Source organism: Myotis lucifugus, unplaced genomic scaffold (genome assembly GCF_000147115.1).
Source record: "Myotis lucifugus unplaced genomic scaffold, Myoluc2.0 scaffold_246, whole genome shotgun sequence".
Classification (NCBI taxonomy): Eukaryota; Metazoa; Chordata; class Mammalia; order Chiroptera; family Vespertilionidae; genus Myotis; species Myotis lucifugus.
In genome coordinates this window covers 1,595,101-1,614,189 of record NW_005871294.1, presented here as the reverse complement: position 1 = coordinate 1,614,189, position 19,089 = coordinate 1,595,101, and the positions used below count along the sequence as shown (strand labels likewise).

The 19,089-nt window shown below is 41.5% G+C and overlaps 1 protein-coding gene across 1 annotated transcript; it reads left to right on the top strand.

The window, feature by feature from the left end:
- Positions 1-9,534: 9,534 nt before the first annotated feature.
- On the top strand, positions 9,535-10,242 carry TMEM215 (transmembrane protein 215). Its single transcript, XM_023762450.1, has one exon. The coding sequence runs from the start codon at positions 9,535-9,537 to the stop codon at positions 10,240-10,242; it is 708 nt and encodes a 235-aa protein (XP_023618218.1).
- The last annotated feature ends 8,847 nt before the right edge of the window (positions 10,243-19,089 follow it).

The following is a 19,089-nucleotide window of genomic DNA, read 5'->3' as shown; positions in this document are numbered from 1 at the left end:
CCCCTCGTCAGGGCAAGTGCAGGAGGCAACCAGTCAATGTGTCTCTCCCATATCCTCTCCCCCTCCCTCCCTCCTTTTCACTCTCTCTGAAAAGCAATGGAAAAAATATTTTCTGGTGAATATTATTAACAAGACAAAACAAAAATTATGGAGGAATTGTTTTATAATCTTAGAGTAGGGCAATTTTATTATGTTGCAATTCATGTCACAAAGGAAGGGTCAATTCCCTAGTATAAAGGAGCTCCTGCTGGTCAATAAGAAAAAAAGGCTAAAAATGCAATAGAAAAAAATGAACAAAGGATATGATCACTCCACAGAAAAGAAAATATGTGTCTTAAAACATCAGAAATCATAATCACAGCTCTCATTCATAATAGGAGAGTTACATTTAAAACTATACTGAGCTATCAGTTACCATAGTTTATATAGTAAATATTCTATAGAGAGAGAAGCATAGTAAGTGCTGATATGCATTAAATACACCTGCAGGTTTGCCCAAGAAAAGTCTAACACTGTTGTTTGTGGGGAAATGGGGTGGTTGAGAAACTAGAAAGGAAGGGAAACTTCACTGTTTTTTCTTTTGTACCTTCAGAATTTTGAATCATGTTAAAAAAAAGAAATAAAATTGGATCTAAAAAGTACATTTTTATTCAATTTTCACTACTCCATTTGGTTCAGCTAAGGCTGGCCTCTGCCACTTTCCTCCCTCTAGCTGCCCTGGCTCCTTCAAGAACTTCAGGTGCCGCTCAAAGTCTTCATGATGCCCAGAGCTAGTTTTTTAGCTCACAAAATGAAAGTTGTCCTCAGAACATTGCCAAATGGTCTCTGAACACATTTCAATGTGCTGTTTCTGACAGAGCAGCTGTGGCTTCATTTAGCAGAATATCTGAGCATTTTAGACTAAATACAGCAGTTGGGTTCCTAGAACAAAAGATGGTGAAGGGATGAAAGTGTGCAAAATGTGGAAAGTGACTGATTTCCTATGTGGCACATATTAAATTTTAGAACTGGAATTTTATTTTTATGTTATTCTTCTGATTGGATTTTACATTGTAAGCCATATTTATATTTAATCCCAACTCTAAATATACAGATGAATGTTTCGCTTTTTATCTCATAATTGTTATCTAATATTTCTGATTATTCTCCTCACAGCACTAGGTGAAGTAGTCGTTAGAGCTGGAAGGGACCAGAATGATGACTTATTGGTGTTATTTGGCATAAAAAATCTGTCTGCTGGGTATCAAGGGAACACCAGGTGATCTTTCTTTCCTTCTGTATTTGGACCCGTTGCCCATTTCTGGTAGGATTCAATACAACAATCCATTTCAGACTCAAAAAACATGTGGGGTCATGATGGTTTCTATTAACATATGTTGAGCTCTGGGAGCATGGCGGGAGAACTAGGGAGACCCCCAACAGGATGAGATATAATACCAGTCAGGGACCCAGCAGGAAAAACAGACATGGACACTAGGCACTCAAATGAGGATAATTTGACAAAGACTTAATAAAGGACTATTGACTGAGGGGTGAGCAGTTTTAGGAAGAATACAAGGGCTAGCACAGTATCCAGTACTAAGAACAGGGCTGTCATCACCAGAGGCCTGGCAGGTGAAGGGACGAGTAGTTGTTGGAACTGGCAGGAAAGACTTGAGGAGAGGGCCACCTCAAGGGGAACTGTGACTGTTGCTGGAGGGATGCAGCCAGCCCAAGGCCACACTGCAAGGAGGAAGCCAAGGCAACAGATACCCCACTCACTCCTTCCTCCACCCCCATCACAGCAGAAGAAATCCTCACAGTCACTCTCTTTTGTCAGCTCACAGCACTCTTACCTCTTTCTAACACTTCCCATATTTAGTGGTAATTATCTGTTAACATTTTATCTCCCCACTACACTGCGGTCTCCCTAAGGACAGGCACCACATCCTATTCATTTCTGCAGTCACAAAACCAAGCAAACTTAGATTTCCTAAAAAAATATTAGTTGAGTTTCAATTTGAGGCAACAGTTTTGAAAAACAAGTGCCATATGGCCAGCATAGTGTGGCATCTGCTGATACTGCTGAGTGTTCCTAGGACCCATGGGTCCTGGAATACATCTCCTTTCCCAGAGCACCACATGAGATGAATGGAGAAAATCACACCATTCATGTGTTTGCAAAGATGAGGCCAATGAAGGAATACGTCAAACAAACCTCTTAACTGAAGTTTAGGACTGTAATACACATGATTAAATATCTAAACTTATGGAATGAATGGATCTTAATCTTCTGAAAGTTTCTGAAAGGCAAGTTTCCTTTTCTTACTTCAGGGTGTCTCCTACTGCGGGGGTGAGTGATGAGGGGTGGTAAGGGGAGGTGGAGGATGGTATTGGGGGGATAATTGATGATGATGGAAGGAGACTTGACTTGGGGCAGTGAACGCACAATACATTGTACATATGATGTATCATAAAATTGTATAATTCTGTTAACCAGTGTCAGCCCAATAAATTCAGTTTTTAAAAGTCTCCTATTAAATTGCCTTCTCTTGTTCCCAGAGTCACAGAACGTTGAAGAGGTTGGGGACAGTGCATGTGAGAAAGCCTTTGCACAGAGGTCTCTCAGATTCTGGAATAAGAAGTCCTACTCTGAGAACTATGACCACAAGATCTAATGCTGCAGAAGAACCTCTGAGAGGTTACGGGATGATGGGGTTCTCTGGACAGAGCTCTGCCCATTGCAGGTCTATCCACACTGACTTATGGGTCTTCTCTTCCTAAACCCTTTTCCTCAGCATCAGGTTGAGACAGTTTGCAAATGGATGTAGATTTCCAGTATGATGACTTTTCCCTGGTTTCTGGCTGGGAATGTAAGCTGAGAGAAATGTGACAGTGCTTTAAACAATACGGTGTCGGGTGAATTTCCCGCCAAAATATAAGATGGCGCGGGCAATTATTTAGGTTTCCCGCGCAAAATCAGAGTTAGTTTAAAATGCCTATATCTTTTGAAGTATGGGTTCGATTGAAATGAAATTTTCGGTACTCGACCAGCGCCATAAAGTGTTCTCTACTTACAAGGGATTTTTATGATACCTATTACCCCAATGGGTATGAAATGGTTCGCATACACAGGTAGGTATCTTTGTGAACGGCAAACAAACAAATATTTGGTAATACGCAGTTACAATCGGCCCGAGTTTACACGTTTCCCGCACTCCACCGCAAATCTATATGAACCGAGTTAAGACGGCTCCCGCGGAGTACGCGCAATTCACGCGAGCCGACTTAACTCGTTTCCCGCAACCCAAGTGTTTTAAGTAACCCAGACCTCAGCGGGGGCACAAGCCCCACACATACATTCCAAGAGTAATACTACAACAATGCTTTAAATTCTCAAGACTAATTTTTGGTCGACTGGCAGGAGGTGTGGTAGGATGGTGAGAAGGTCTCCATAATCATTCTGTGATTGAGAAGGTAAAGGAAAAATGTTTGGTATGGGTGGGTCACATGATCCCTGTGAATAAGTGTTGCCCCAGAAATTAAGCCCCAGAGTTGGACTAAGTCCCGTGATGGAGTGAAGGGTGGGGTGCAGAGTTGCTCAACCTTTCCTTTTGTAGGTCACGTCTAAGGCCTTCTTCTCTAGTCTACTGGGCAGTGGAGTAATTGTTACAGTGATCAGATTAGCAATACTTTGACCAAAGTACATTCTGATCAATTGCTGAAATGCAAAGAAGCTGAAAGTGAGAGAGTTGTGTGTATATAAGATGAAGAGAAAGTAGACTCCAGATGCAAATGTTTTTCCCAAGTGGGTGCAAGAGACACAAACCCTAAATCCTAAAAAAAAGGGAAGAATCAGGCCCAAACCTGAGGAAGAATCTGAGGAAAAAGTTTACAATGCTTTGCTTATGGCACTATAGAACCTAAGTAGTTGAACCCAAATCATTCTTAGAAGGTAGAAGAAAGGAAAACAGGAAGGTAACAGCAAAAATTAATGAGAGAGAAATAAATGCATTGGGGAAAATCAGCTAAATGAAACATTGGTTCTTTGAAAAGATTAAGAACATTGATAAGGCTTTAGTAAGATGATTCAGATGAAAAAAGAGAGGGCACAAACAAGCAATGTCAATAATGAAAAGGGAGATATAATTATGATGTTGTGGACCTTGAAAAGACAATGAGTGTATTTTTAACTATTAACTAAATCATGCCAATAAATTTGAAACCGCATGAAAATAGACAACTCTTTAAATAATATAACTCACTAAACTAACATTAGAATATGTCCTATAATCTTTTTTTTTATCCTCACCTGAGGATATTTTTCCATTGATTTTTAGAGAGAGTGGAAGAGAGAAGGAAAGAGAGAGAAATATCGATGTGAGAGAAACATCAATTGGTTGTCTTCTGCACATACCCCAACTAGGGCCCCCAGCCAGGGAGCCTGCAACCTAAGTAGGTGCCCTTGACTGGAATCGAACCCAAGACCCTTTGGACCCTTTGGCTCTATACACTGAGCCAAACTGGCTGGAGCTGTCCTATACCCTTTAAGAAATTAAATCAGAAGTAAAAAATCTCTCACTCTGAAATCCCAGATAAATTAGCTTCACTGGCAAATTCTACTGAACTTTCAGTAGAGCCAGTAGTGATACCATCATACCCAAAGTTTTTCAGAATGTATAAGTCTTGTATAACCATAATTCTGAAACCTGAGAAGAACAATGGAAGAAAAAACATTCAGGCTAATATCATTCATGAACACATATGCAAACTAGTTAAACAAATAATTAGCCAATGGAATCCAGCAGGTTAGATTTAATTCAAGAGTATAAAATTGATTTGTCATTAGAAAATTAAAATAACACACCACAGTAACGAATTGGGAAAAAATATATGAGCATCTCAATAGATACACACAAAAAAAGCATTTGACAAAATTCAACATTATTTTATGACAAGAACACTCTTTGCAAAATAAGAATAGTCTATTAATCTAAAAAAGTTATCTGCCAAAAACAACTATAGCAAATATTCTATGTGTGAACTGCTGAATGAATTCCTATTGAGATGGGAATGAGATAAGAATGCCTGAAATCACAGCATCTATTCAACATTGTACTGAAGGTTCTAGCTGTGTAGAAAAGCAAGGAAAAGAAATCAGAACAGTTGGAAAGATCTGGAGGTAAACCTGTGTCACAGTGGTTGTCTCAGCATAACAGTAGAACTATGACTGATGTACATTTTCTTATTATATTTTTTATGCTTTCAAGCTTTTCTATATTAAACACATTGCTTTCAGAATCATTAAAACCTTATGGAGTAAAAAATGAAAATGACACCTCTCTCACAAAATGTGGGATCTCAGTAATCTCTGCACTTCCTCTGATGGGCTTCACTCTGTCATTCCAGTGCTTTTCACTGTGGCTACCAGAAGTTAATTTCTGGAGCACAAGGTATCCCAGGCTTTTCAGAATAGACCCTGATAAAAATGAAATCAAAACCACTGACTTGGTTCTTGGACATGAATAGTATTGCCAAGTACTTGATTTTGCTGCTCAAATGGGAACTGTCAGTTAGAGAGGGAAAGGGACAGAAGGGGCAGAGAGTGATGAATTGAGGTGTCTTGCAGTCTCTCTAGTTCAAATCACAAGATACCAAGAATTTGGCACTGTAGATATCTTTTGCAGGTCATCTACAAATGTTCCTTCTCTGATTTAAAGTTATAATTGGAGGAAGTTAACTGTAAGGCCATGGGAAGTTATAGGGGAGGAAGGGAAGGCAAAACTATAACCTAATAAATTAAGAAGTTGAACTCTGACATCCAACTTATTCATTGCATGACCTTGTACAAGTTACTGAATCTCTCCATGCCTCAGTTTCCTTCTTTGCGGGGTTGTTATAAAGATTAAATGAGATAATATATGTGAAGTGCTTAGCACAGAGCCCAGCTCATCAAAAGCACTCAGTGAACAGTAGCTATTCTGCAAGAGGCACTCACCAGGATCAAAGTAGATGCTGACATTAGGACACACGACTGGTGAGCACTCTCCTAGGAGCTTCAGATATATTGACTATTTAACATGGTATCTAATCCTCATAATACCTGGGAATTAAATGTTATTATCCTCATTTTACATGTTCATAGCATCATTTTTCCCAATAATCAAAAGGTGGAAGGAACCCAAGTGTCCATCAACAGAGAAATGGATAAACAAAATGTGATGTGTATATATATACACATACATACACAATGGAATGTCATTCAGCATTAAAAAGCAATGAAATTCTGATATATGTTTGAAGACATTACACCAAGTGAAATTAATCTAATGCAAAAGAACAAATGTTCTACAATTCCACTTATATGAGGTACCTCAAATAGTCAAATTCATAGAGACAGCAAGTAGAATAGTGGTTGCCAGGGCTGGGCAAGTGGGGAATAGAGAGTTATTGCTTAATTGGGACAGAGTCTCAATTTGGGAAGATGAAAAAGTTCTAGAGATGGATAGTTGTGGGGGGCCACTGGCAAGCACCTCGGGCATTTTTAAATATGTTGGCTGAATCCAGGGTGCAGGCAAAGCCACGCCCTGGAGGCGGTCCTAGCCAAGAGGTGCCACTCAGTCTGACTTTTCCAGGCCAGGTGCTAGGGGGTAGATCACATTATGTCGCCAGGAACTCAAGGCCCACCCAGATGTGATGTAACTTCCTATTACTTCGAGTATATATTAAACTAACTTCCGGTGTCGGGGGCTCTGTTCATCTATCAGAGGCAGACGCCACACCCAGGCCCAGCTTCTCCCTCTATTTCTGTCTCAGTCTCGTTTTCATTCTTCCTTAACCCTCATCGGGTTCTACTCAAGATTTCTTGAACCCCCGCATTCTCCCTTTCGGCGCTGGTCACGGGAAGAGAGAATGTACCGCCATAGATAGTGATGATGGTTGCACAACAATGCGAATGTACTTAATGCCACTAAACTGTACACTTAAAATCGTTAAAATGGTAACTTTTATGTTATGTATATTTTGCCACAATAAAAAAATAACTCCACTTAAAAAAAAAAGAGAGAATCCAACAAATTGATGAATTTCAGAGGGAGTTACGTGTCAGAGAGTTATGTGTCAGGTACAAGTGTGAGGTACCAGGAAAGGGGAATGGAAAGTTCCACTCTTTTTTCATTTACATAAAGTCAAATAACAGGCAGAAGTAAACCATGCTGCTAAAAGTCAAGATAATGGTATCTGTTGGGGGATGGAGAGAGGAGTGACATACAGGTATGGGGGTGGAGGGTTTGCTAAAATGTCTCCTTCCTGATGTGGGTGCTGGTTGAATGGACATGTTCATTTTGTGAAAATTCATTCAAATGTATACTCATGATTTGTGCTCATTTCTCTATATGATACTTCAATAAAAATTAATGTAAAACTTCCCTATGCCCACCTCCATCATCTCTTCTAAATTGACAATAAAAGCATAAGTCAATTGAGGCCTAATTTGGAGGCATCACTTTCAGAGAAATGCCTATCATACCAGAGACTCTTTGGATTTCAAAGAAGAAAAACCACTCGTGCTAACTTCATACAAGGGGGCATTATTGAAAGGATCCTGGGAGATCTTACCAGTCTGAAGGGCAGGAAGTACTACTGTCCTGAGTGAGAATCTGGACATTGGCAAGATGTATGCTTTGGCTTGTGCCTACATTGATTGTGGCATAGTATGCAAATATCTATTTCAACCATTTTATGAAAAGGACCACGTAACAAGCATTGTGCTAGGAACGCCACATTCATTTAGTCCTCAGACTGCTTCCTCACATATTTGGTAGTAATATTATCCTTTTACAGACGAGTCAACTGGTTCTCAGACCAATCAAGTCATTTTCCCAAGCACATACAAAGAAGGTGGGGAGGGCCTGGATGTCAAAGTTCTTCCCACCAAGGCAGTGCCTTGTATTAAAGAATGTACCCCATACCCTGTTCTGTCCCTCACTATTCCCCATCTACCCCAAATGGGCATCCTGTTAAAGAACCACGGCCAAAGTCAGTCTTGCCCCTGGGGCCAGAGAATCCATCACCCGCTGCCGTGGGAGGGAGACTGGTTCTGCACACCAGCTTCAGCAAGGCAGGAGAGAACCACCCAAAGCTGGAACTGTAGCAGGGCTGGTCAGCCCGTCCCGTCCAGTCGAGGTTCCCCCTTCTCCTTTTATCAGGGTCTTGGGTGCGACGTGTAAGGACGGGGATCCGACAGCGAGAGCCCTCTTCCCTTGACCCAGCAGATCTGGCTGGATCCGGACTCCAAGGCCACCCCCTCCAGAGTCCGAAACTGGAAGACCTGGGGGGAGTCTCTGGTGACTCCGCCCAGGGCTGAGCAAAGCCTGGCACCCACCCCTCACCATGAACTCGGCTTGGACGCCGGTCCTGTGCGCCCGTCCAGGTCTGCAGCCCGCTCCGCGGCGGGAGCGCTGTTGAGCACCGCTCGCTGCCGCCAGCGCCTGGACCGAGAGCAGCAGGGCACCTGGAGGTGTGCCGCCTCCGAGCACCTAGCCTTGAGGTTGAGAGAGGAGCGGTTGGGCTAAATCCTAGGAGCCACCGTCAGTCGGGTCGAATCATCCCGATTTGTAACTAAAGAGGGGTCCAGCCAGGTGCCGAAAGACATCTCCAGCAGGCAGCTCTGGTCCTCGGAGCCCAGGCTGCCCGGTGGGCGAATAGAGCCGAGTTTCCGTCCCCCGATCAGCAGCAGCCTCGCCCCCTGGCCCTCCCCCGCACTGAAGTGAGTCCAGCCTCCCTGCTCAGCCCTCCTGGGCAGCGGAGGGACGAATCCCGGCTGCTCTGAGGATCCGACTGGACCCTGGGCAGCCTCTTCCGCTGCTCCTGGGTCTGCCCCCCGCGCGCCCACACGTCCTTTTTGTTTCTGAGCCTGCTCTGAAAGTGATGTAACGCGGACAGGCTCGCGCTCGCTTTCCCTCTTTCCCACACTAAGTCCTCCCCGCTCCCTCCCTCCCTCCCACGCCTGGAAGTCCGCGCGCAGAGCCAGCACCGCCGCCGGTAGCTTCCAGAGCTGGGGGACCGCGACCCGCACTGTTGGGAAAGACAGGCTCCCACGTCCCACTACCTGGTTGTCAGGAGGAAAAGCCAGGCTTTCCTCCCAGGAACAAGGGAGAGAGTCGAGGGACCAGCTGCTGTGGAGGTTCCTAAGGAGACTCAGACTGGCTTCTTTCCCTGCTCCCAGGAGACTGGAGACAGGAGGAAACCTCAGGTACCTCAGTGACCCCCGCCGGTGGACGCTTATATGAAAGACTGAGGTTAAATAGTAAAGACACAGACAGACAGACAGACAGACAGGCGGGCAAAGAGCAACAGAAACAGGGCAAGAGATAAAGAGAGGCAGAGACCAAGATTGTCAGACAAGTGGAGAGAGACCAAGAGTAAAAGAGACGGAGTTGGTGGGTGGGAAGTGAACTTGGGGATTTCTTTTAACCCACTGTGATTTCCTCTGTGACGGAAGACAGCGGAGCTGCTCCCTGGCCAGCAAGAAGCCCCAACCTGGATGAGTGAAAGATGCGGCCTGATGACATTAACCCGAGGACTGGGCTGGTGGTGGCCCTGGTCAGTGTCTTCCTGGTCTTTGGCTTCATGTTCACTGTCTCTGGGATGAAAGGAGAGACTCTGGGAAACATACCCCTCCTGGCCATCGGACCAGCCATCTGCCTGCCAGGCATCGCGGCCATTGCCCTGGCCAGGAAAACTGAGGGGTGCACCAAGTGGCCCGAAAATGAGCTGCTCTGGGTCCGAAAGTTGCCCTGCTTCCGGAAACCCAAGGACAAGGAGGTGGTGGAGCTGCTGAGGACCCCTTCGGACCTGGAGTCAGGCAAGGGAAGCTCCGATGAGCTGGCTAAGAAGGCAGGCCTCCGGGGGAAGCTGCCCTCCCAGGGGCAGGCCGAGGTGCCTGTGGCCAGCTCTATCACTACTCCCACCCCCACGGAAGAAGGAGAATGCCAGAGCCTGGTCCGGAGCGGGCAGCAGGAGGAGACTTCCAGATACCTGGACGGCTACTGTCCCTCCGGCAGTTCCCTCACCTACAGTGCCTTGGATGCCAAGTGCTCAGCCTGGGACAGGTCACAGTGCCCCGAGCCAGAGGACAGCATCTTCTTTGTGCCCCAGGACAGTATCATCGTTTGCTCCTACAAGCAGAACAGTCCCTATGACAGATACTGTTGTTACATCAATCAGAGCCAAGGCAGGTGGGACCACGAGACGATAGTCTAAGCTTTGCATACAAGGGTCGCTGTGCTGATAGGAACATGACTACACTCAGCTCCCGATGGAAGGAAACTGCCCGCTCCAACAGCCTTCACACTGTTAGAGATTGACCTGGTATGTGATGGGTGTGCAAACGGCTGGTGCCTGAGAGCCATGTAAATAGGCATGTTGGGGACACATTTTAGGGAGGGGTGATGAGTGTTAAGGACACTGGAAGAGGCAATGGGTAGGAGAGGAAGCAGTTCCAGTTACTTTTTAACAATTTAAACTGTGTTGGATGTTTTGTAAATAACCCAACAAGTGCCACTCAGTACCTGCTGAAAGCAAGGCAAATCTTGAGTGGGCTGCAAAAAAAACGGCTATTCATAGGGACCCGGAGTTGCTTTAGGTCTGAAAAATATTGAAAGAAGAAAAAAACAATGCTTCGTTATAAGAAATAATTATCTATTGAAAGCCGTTCATACTTAGTATTTGTTAAAAGAAGAAAAAATCAGGACAGAAAAGCTGCATCCCTCCTTAGGTAGGATGGTTTCTGGAGAAAGGAGAGTTAAAGACAGTTGAATTATGTCATTGAGTTTTATGATATCTTCTGACAAGATCAGGAATTTCAAATAAAGTAAAGTAAATGTGACCGGCTATGTGAAAAACTAACATTTTTAGATGGCTGTGTTACTTATTAAAGTCTTCACTTAAAGTGACTTACTGGTCTTTATCTGAAGTGTTTTCTAACATTTACTACCATTCATGTATAATTTCCTCATCAGGTGCAAAATGACTTAATGTAATATTTTCATAGATCAGAAATTGTTTTCATCCAGTTAAAATGGATTCTGCATATGTATACAAGTGTCTTTAACATTTTGGGAAAACATGTACTGGTGATTACTATTCTTATATGCCTTTTCAAATCTAAAGACTGTGAAGTCAATACCTTAGTCTTGAACTTTATGCAGAATTTATATGACATGCAATGATTAAACTTCTGGAAATGTCAGAAATGTCATTATTTGTACTTTTGTTCAGCATTCCCAAAGACTGTGCCAATGAAATGAGAGTTAATCTACTAGGATCAACCAAAGCCCAGTTTTTATTAAGTTCATCTGATCAGTAAACATTACATGGCAAAGGTCTGCTTTATTTCATGTTTAATCTTTTGCTGCTGAGGGAAAAAATCACAATGGGGCCCTAAAAAGTATTTCCTCTTTCATTTGATCAACTGTAATAGACAAGAGGTCAATCAGCCAGAATAGTATCTGATCCAGTTGAAGAGAAATATGAGTTATATATAGAAATGGTGGTATATTTAATCTTGAAGATCAGAATAATTTTGCACCCTTTAAGGAATGATGATTTCTTTTTATTTTTTTTATTTTTTTATTTTTATTTTTTCAGGGCTTAGGGGATGATTTCTTTTTAAATGTCAGATAGTTTCAGGCACTTTTTGCCAAAAGGGGAATTGAGGACAAAAAGTTTGGGTATATCTCTTTTGTGTATTTCAGGTCCAACTCTGTAATTCTCTAAGTATGGCAATTATTCTTGTTTTTAAACATCATGCCCTTAAAAAAATCACAATTTTCTAGTCAAATGCAACATCAAAAGTATGTAATTGTTTTTTGGTAGGGTTTAAATGTCAGCAAATGAGATCGGTGATCCTGGGCAAATTTTATCTTCTCACACCTCAGTTCCCTGAGAAGGAAGGAGTGGGACTGACTGACGCTAGGTTACCTCTTAGTTCATTCCCAGGTTGAATATTCTATGGCGTTGTGGCAAAGACACTTTATATATTGCCATGAAATGAGTTACAGCAAAATACAGGCCAAAGTTATGCAATTCATGATTACTAATATGTGACATGGATTGAATTCTTGCTACTACTAAAAAGAATTTTGTAAATGTGTGAAAGCAGATTTGTTTTATTACCAAATATATTTTTATTCAGCAAAATACATTTCTGGGAATAAAATGAAGATATTCAGAGTAAAATATTTTTGAGGAGAAATTTTTAAATATTGGATCCCTAAGTAATATAACACATACCCTTACACTAAATGTAATTTACTTTGGATTTGGCACGGAGGGAAAATAGTTTCCTAAAATCACAATACCTCTAGATAATTCGGATGCATTTTGAAAGAAAATGATATGTTGAAGGAGGTGAAACTGTGTCTTGATTCCAAAGTGTAAATTCAGCCAAGATACCCAAGCTGGAGCATATTTAGACAATTGTTTCAAGACTTAGTCTCTATTGCAATTACCATGGTAAACAAAATTCAGATAGAGTTCAGTTCAGGCTCTCTTCCAAACCCTACTAACCAGTTCCTTTGAAAATGGTTTCAATTCTATGGATCTTAATACCCATTGATCTGGCAAATGTGGGAAGAAATATTTATTCTTTTAAATGTATTTTCCATTTTGATAATATCCAACCTCTAATTGTTTATTAATATCTCCCCTCTACACCACAGCATCATTTATTTGGTGAACTCACTGTTACTATTCTTTTATAACATTGAAGAAAATATTTTTGAAAATCCATAGTCCCACTATCCTAATAGTATTTCCATTTTAGCATATTATCTTCCAGGCCTACCTATTATAATCATGTGTTTTTCTTTAATATTTTCATTATATCCTAAGTATGTTTTCATGTTTTTATGCAGTGTCTCTAATTATCATTTAACAATTGTGTAATATGCTATTTAGTGATGTACCATCATTTATCATGCCATACCTTATTGCTAGTCAGATACCGTGTTTTATGGATGGTTTCATGTGGGGTTTTTTTTTTCTGTTGTTTGGTAACACAGCTACATTATTTGTTATTTGCCTACAGAGGTAAAAATTTACAATTGAAAAAGCTATATCTTTATAGATGAGAATGAGGGGGCAGAAATGTGTAAATGGATAAAACACTCAATATTGTTGGTTTCCTCTTCACTCGTGTAGATGCAAGATGTAGGGTGAGAAACAAAATTATGCTTCTTCAAAAGAGTCCCCCATTGGGACCAGAGCCAGTATTTTTAAGAGTAAGTATAAGATGAGACCTTTCCCCAGTCAAGATATCACCAATTTGTATCTCAAAATCAGATTACAGTGGTGTCCATCTTCAAGAGCTTAAGGTTGAATAAACAAAATGAAAATAAAAATAGATAATAATACTTTGTAATATTTCAAAAGCATTTTCTTAAAGTATCTCACCATATATTTTATACTTAATATGTATGTAAATTGTTATCTATTAGTGACTTACAAATGAACTAGAATTTCAGGAATTCAATAGACTCTACCCATGAGTTTTCTATGTTTCTGTTCCTCACTGGAAAAATTAAACTGAAGATGGAGATGTGGACAAATGCTTGCCTCAACCAAATATCTCAATAAAGGACTGAATTCCACTCAGCCTCTTGTCCAGATAATATAAAATCACATAAACACAATTAAATCAGAGATCACTTACTTGATTTATCACTGCCCACCACAGAGTCCTCACTCCATGGACACCCAAAAGAAAGAAGTTTATACATGATTCTGTCCAGATACACAAATAGGAGGGACCGACATTAATCTCCATAGTCTAGCAAGTTATTCCTGGACCTGACCCTTGTTAGGGATTCTTTCTTTACTTTTTCCTTTATTCCTCCTCCCGGCCCCACGTGAGAGCCTGCAACCTCAGTGTCCCCAGTGACAGCACACGCCTTTGCATGCTTTACTCCGAATAATACAGTTACAAAACAGATACCAAGCTATTAAACATCTTTTTGCTATTCTTTAACAAATCCATCCCTAGAAAGTTAAATATAATGACATTTTTGTAGTTAATCACTTTCTTATTCTTCATGGTAATGAACCATTGTATGTGAGACAGGTAGTTCTCAGTCTGAGGCAAGACCACATTTGTTTAGAAGAATTAGGCTTTTGAAAATCACCTGCCTGTAATTCAACATGAAAATATGAACAATTACCTTCTATGTAAGTGATGAGACCATCACACCTACTCAAAAAGACCACCTGCCCCCCCCCTCTGCAGCAGCTTCTCAGCTCTTCCATGACTGTGCCCTGCAACTGACCATCCTGAACCTTTGCCCAACCATGTTCTCTGCCTCAAATGCATACTGTCTTTACCCCCTGCTGCTAAATGCCCTAACATCCTTCAAGTGGAAGCTGCCACATCTTCCACAATTTTTTAGCTTTTCCCACTCAGACTGAATACTTCTGTCACCCTGGGGTCAGATGACACCTCCACCATCATTGCACATATTAGTTGAGTACGTATCTGCCTTTCCAACTACAGCTCTTTGAGGGCAGGGGCCACATTTTTTTCATCTTTCCACCCCATCCTCCCTCCCACCCTTCCCACCCCCCTACACACACACACACACACACGCACACTCTTCCATGCTCAGTGAAAACTATAAACTGCACCATTTGGGTCATCCTCAAAGCCTACTCGCTTCCACTTCCTACTCGCTTCCACTTCCTCCTTCTGGCATGAAAAGAAAACTCTGCCTTGTTGATGTGAACAAAATTAAATTGAATATAGTCAGCAACAGCGTGGGTTAAAGTAGGCTTGTGGTTTGAGACCCTAACTTTTATTTAGCATCTTGTTTCTTTGGGGAAACCACACCTTACATAAGAAGAAGAAAGCAATGAATCTTTCCAGAACATTTTCTCTTCCCTCCATGAGTGACCTAACTCCTGCTCCCTGCTTCCCTCTATGAGCCAGTGGCAGTTCTTTAAAAAAAAATTAGAACTTGGGTCTACATAAAGAAAGGAAAAACTGCCCAGCCAGTGTGTCTCAGTGGTTGAGCATCAACCTATGAATCATGAGATCACGGTTTGATTTCCATGGGCACATGCTCGGTCCCCAGTAGGGGCATGCAGAAAGCAGCTGATCAATGATTCTCTCTCATCATTGATGTTTCTATCTCTCCCCGACCCCTTCTTCTCTAAAATCAATAAAAATAGATTTTTAAAAAAACAGAGCATCTGAATAGGCCTATATCTATTTTAAAAATTGAATCAGTAATTAATAACCTTCCAAAACTGAAAGCATCAGGCTCACATGGGTTCACTGATTCTTCTAAACATTTAAGGGAGGAATAATACCAATTCTCTAAAATCTCTTTTAGAAGATAGAAGAAGAGGAATACTTTCCAAATCATTCTAATGAAACATAATTACCCTAACACCAAAACCAGACAAAGATTTTAAAAGAAAATTATAAACCAATATCTCTCATGAACATAGATGCAAAAATCCTCAACAAAATATTAGCAAATTCAATTCAACAATGTATGAAAAGAATTAGACATCACAACCAAGTGGGATTTATCCTAGGTATGCACAACTTGCCCAACATAAAAAAATGGGCCCAGGTCAGCAGGCTAATGAAGAAAAATCAGATGGTACATCAATAGATGCAGAAAAAAGCACTTGACAAAAGCCAGCACCCATTCATGATAAATGTTTATCCTAAATAAACAAAAATAAAAGGAAATTTCCTCAACTTAATAAAGATATTTTTTTAAAAAACTACAGCTAACATCATATAGCTAACATCTCACCATCATTGATAGTAAGAAACTAGAAGCTTTCCCACTAAGATCAGAACAAGGCAAGAATGTCCCCTCTTACCTCTCCTTTTCAACATTGTACTGGAAGTCCTATTTAATGCACTAAGACAAGACAAGTCAAGACAAGAAGAGAAAAGGCATACTGATTGGGAAGGAAGAAATAAAACTATCTTTGTTCACAGATGACATGATTGTCTATGTAGTAAATCCAAAAGAATCAACAACAAAAATCTCCTGGAACAAATAAGTGATTATAGCAAGATTTGCAGGATACAAAGTTAATCTATAAAAATCCATCACTTTTCTATATACCAGCAATAAACACGTGGACTTTGAAATTAAAAACACAATACCATTTGCATTAGCACCCAAAAAATGAAATATTTAGGTATAAATCTAACAAAACATGTCCAAGATCTATATGAAGAAAACTATAAAACTGATGAAAGAAATCAAAGAACTAAATAAATGGAGAAATATTTCATGTTCATAGATAAGAAGTCTCAATATAATCAAGATGTCAGTCCTTCCCAACTTGATCTATAGATTCAATGCAATCCTAATAAAAATACCAGCATGTTATTTTGTGGATATTGATAAACAGACTCTAAAGTTTATATGGAGACATAAAAGACCCAGAAGAGCTAACACAATATTGAAGAAGAATACAGTCAGAGGACTGACACTACCTGACTTCAAGACTTACTATAATGCTACAGTAATCATGACAGTGTGATATCCCTGGAATATGCAATAAGCAAACAGTAAAAAAAAAAGGAGGATGGAAAGGAATGTGGGCCCACCTTAGAGAAGCAGGAACTGTGGTATTAAAGGGGATGTACTCCCAGGGCCACACTTCATGGGTTCAAATCCCCATTCTGCCTCTTGCGAGCTTTGTGATCTTAAGTATAACTTCTCTGTACCTCAGTTTTTTCAGCTGTAAAATGGGAACAATAATGGTGCCTGTCTCTAGGGATGTGCAAATGAAATGGATTAATATGTGTAAAGTGCTTAGAACGATGTGGGGCACATAGCAAATGCAGCACAAGGGGCAGTTGCCTACATTATTACCATGGGGGTTCTGAGAAGCCAGAGTCAAGTATCTGCATTCAACTCAGACAGAGAGCCAGGGATGCCTTTCTGAACTGGGAAGTGAAAAGATTAGAAGCAGATTTTAAGATAATGAGTCTGGCAAGGTGGAAGGGATGAGCAGGAGGGAGGTTGGAGAAAAGGGGGAGTAAATATAGCGCAAGTAATGAGCTTGGGGCTGTGAAAGAGGAACTGATCTCTCTCCCTGAAGATAATGTGGGTGGTTGTGAGGGCTCTTAGCCTGTGGATGGCTGCATTCCTTCAGATTTCTCCTCCTCATTCAAACCACCTGATTAAAATGTCGAGGAAAATGAAAAAGTTTTAATACCTTCGGCAAGAAGCTTCTACCAGCCTGAACCAAAGAATGGCAAGCAACTCTTGATATATCAAAAGGAAAACCAATTTCTAAAAGTTTCCAGTTTTCCTTCTGTAGCCTGAACTAAGGCTGAATGGAAACGAATTGTCCTTTACAAGAACAGACACTTTCCTCTTTGGAAGGTGTGGAGGATTGCTAAAAATTCCCTTCTTTGGGGTTGCCCCCAAACCTGGGTTCTCACTATGTGTTCCTTCCATGAGATAAAACAATAGTGTTTCCTATTACAATGCAAAAGATCACCTTTTCCAACCATATCTGATATCTCAACAAGAGTAATTTATTTAATTAACAATAAGCCAGACACTAATGACTCCCCACAGGATGGGTGGGTTTGACTGGGAGCTTGGAGGAGGAGGTGATGATCTAGAACTCTGGATGAGACAGTGGCCATGAATGGGGGCTGAGGAGGGGATGGGGCAGAGGCCACATTAGGAAGAAAGGAGATATAGAAAGGGGAATGAAAGGGTTGGGGAATACATTTGCAAATCTCAAAATCTTGTTGAAAACCAGCTGACATGTTTAATGAAACTTACATCTACCACCCAAACTGGAAAACCCCAGTCTTCACTGCCACCTGACTTAGTGCTCTCTCCTTTTGACTGCGGGAACACCCCTGCCAGGGACCCCTACTCACTCATCTTCCCTAGGAAAAAGGAAAAAGAAAGACGGGGCTCGGGGAGACTCACCAGTCACCTACAGTTTTAATTCTCTGTGGTTCAGGTGGTCTGAAGGGAGTAAATGTCTCCCTTCCCACTGGCCCAAGATGTCACTAAAATTTCAAAACTCTGGGATCCTCTATGCTTCATGAGGCGACTGTGACAGGCTTGAAAGAGTCAGAAACCAGGCATAGAACAAAGAAATTACTTGAAGCTGAGTTTTAAAAAAGGTTTGCTGTTAACAACTCCAGGAATTAATTAAAAGGGTTTCTCTCTGCTCTTTGAATAGGGTTAGCAGTGCCATAGACCTCTTTGGGGACTGTAGCAAACTTCTTTCCTCTCAGCCCATAGGTAACCATTCCTCCTTTCCCTGAGAGGAAAAACACAGTGTTTAATTAGGGAAGAAATAGCCAACTCAGCCAGAAAGGGAGCCACCAGTGATAGACGGACCAACTAGCTCATTGGACATGACAGAGCACATCCTCAGCCTGCCAGGGAACCCTGGGTCCCCAGGAACTGGCATCCCTGAGAGACTGCTCTTTAATTGGCTGCCCATATTGTTGCAGAGAGCTCGCTCTGCATTCAGGTCAGTGACAACTATTTCACGGACACTGTGACACACTGGCTAATGAGTCACGATCACCCGCACATGGTGCTGCCATGTCTAAGGAATCCCACGTGTGTGGCCGGCCCAGGAAGGAGAGACCTGGGCTCTGCAGCTACTTGGCCTTTCTGGCAGAGCTAAAGAGGATGATGACCCAGGAACTCTGTGGCCTGACATCTTCTTTTTAGGACCGTTATTAGCAGGACTTAACCCCACATGAAAAATCCGTGCCCTTCCATCAGTTGTGGATCAACAACACTCTCCCAGCCCAGGGGTCAGAGCCTTGGCCTCTCATTTACATGGAAACTGGTATTTGAAAGCTTTCAGCCCTAAATTCATTTTGATACACTCGGTAAAAAAAAAAAAAAAAAAGGAAATTCTCTGCCTGTATTTGATCAAATCCAACTGAATTAATCATGATTCATTTCAATAGAAAAACACTCATGCAGGCAGCTCTCTGTGCAAAATTAATTTCGGAGCGAAGCCACAGGAATGAGTTGCTTTTTCTTGGGTTTTTCTACATGGGTTGCCATGGCACTCACTCTCAACATAATT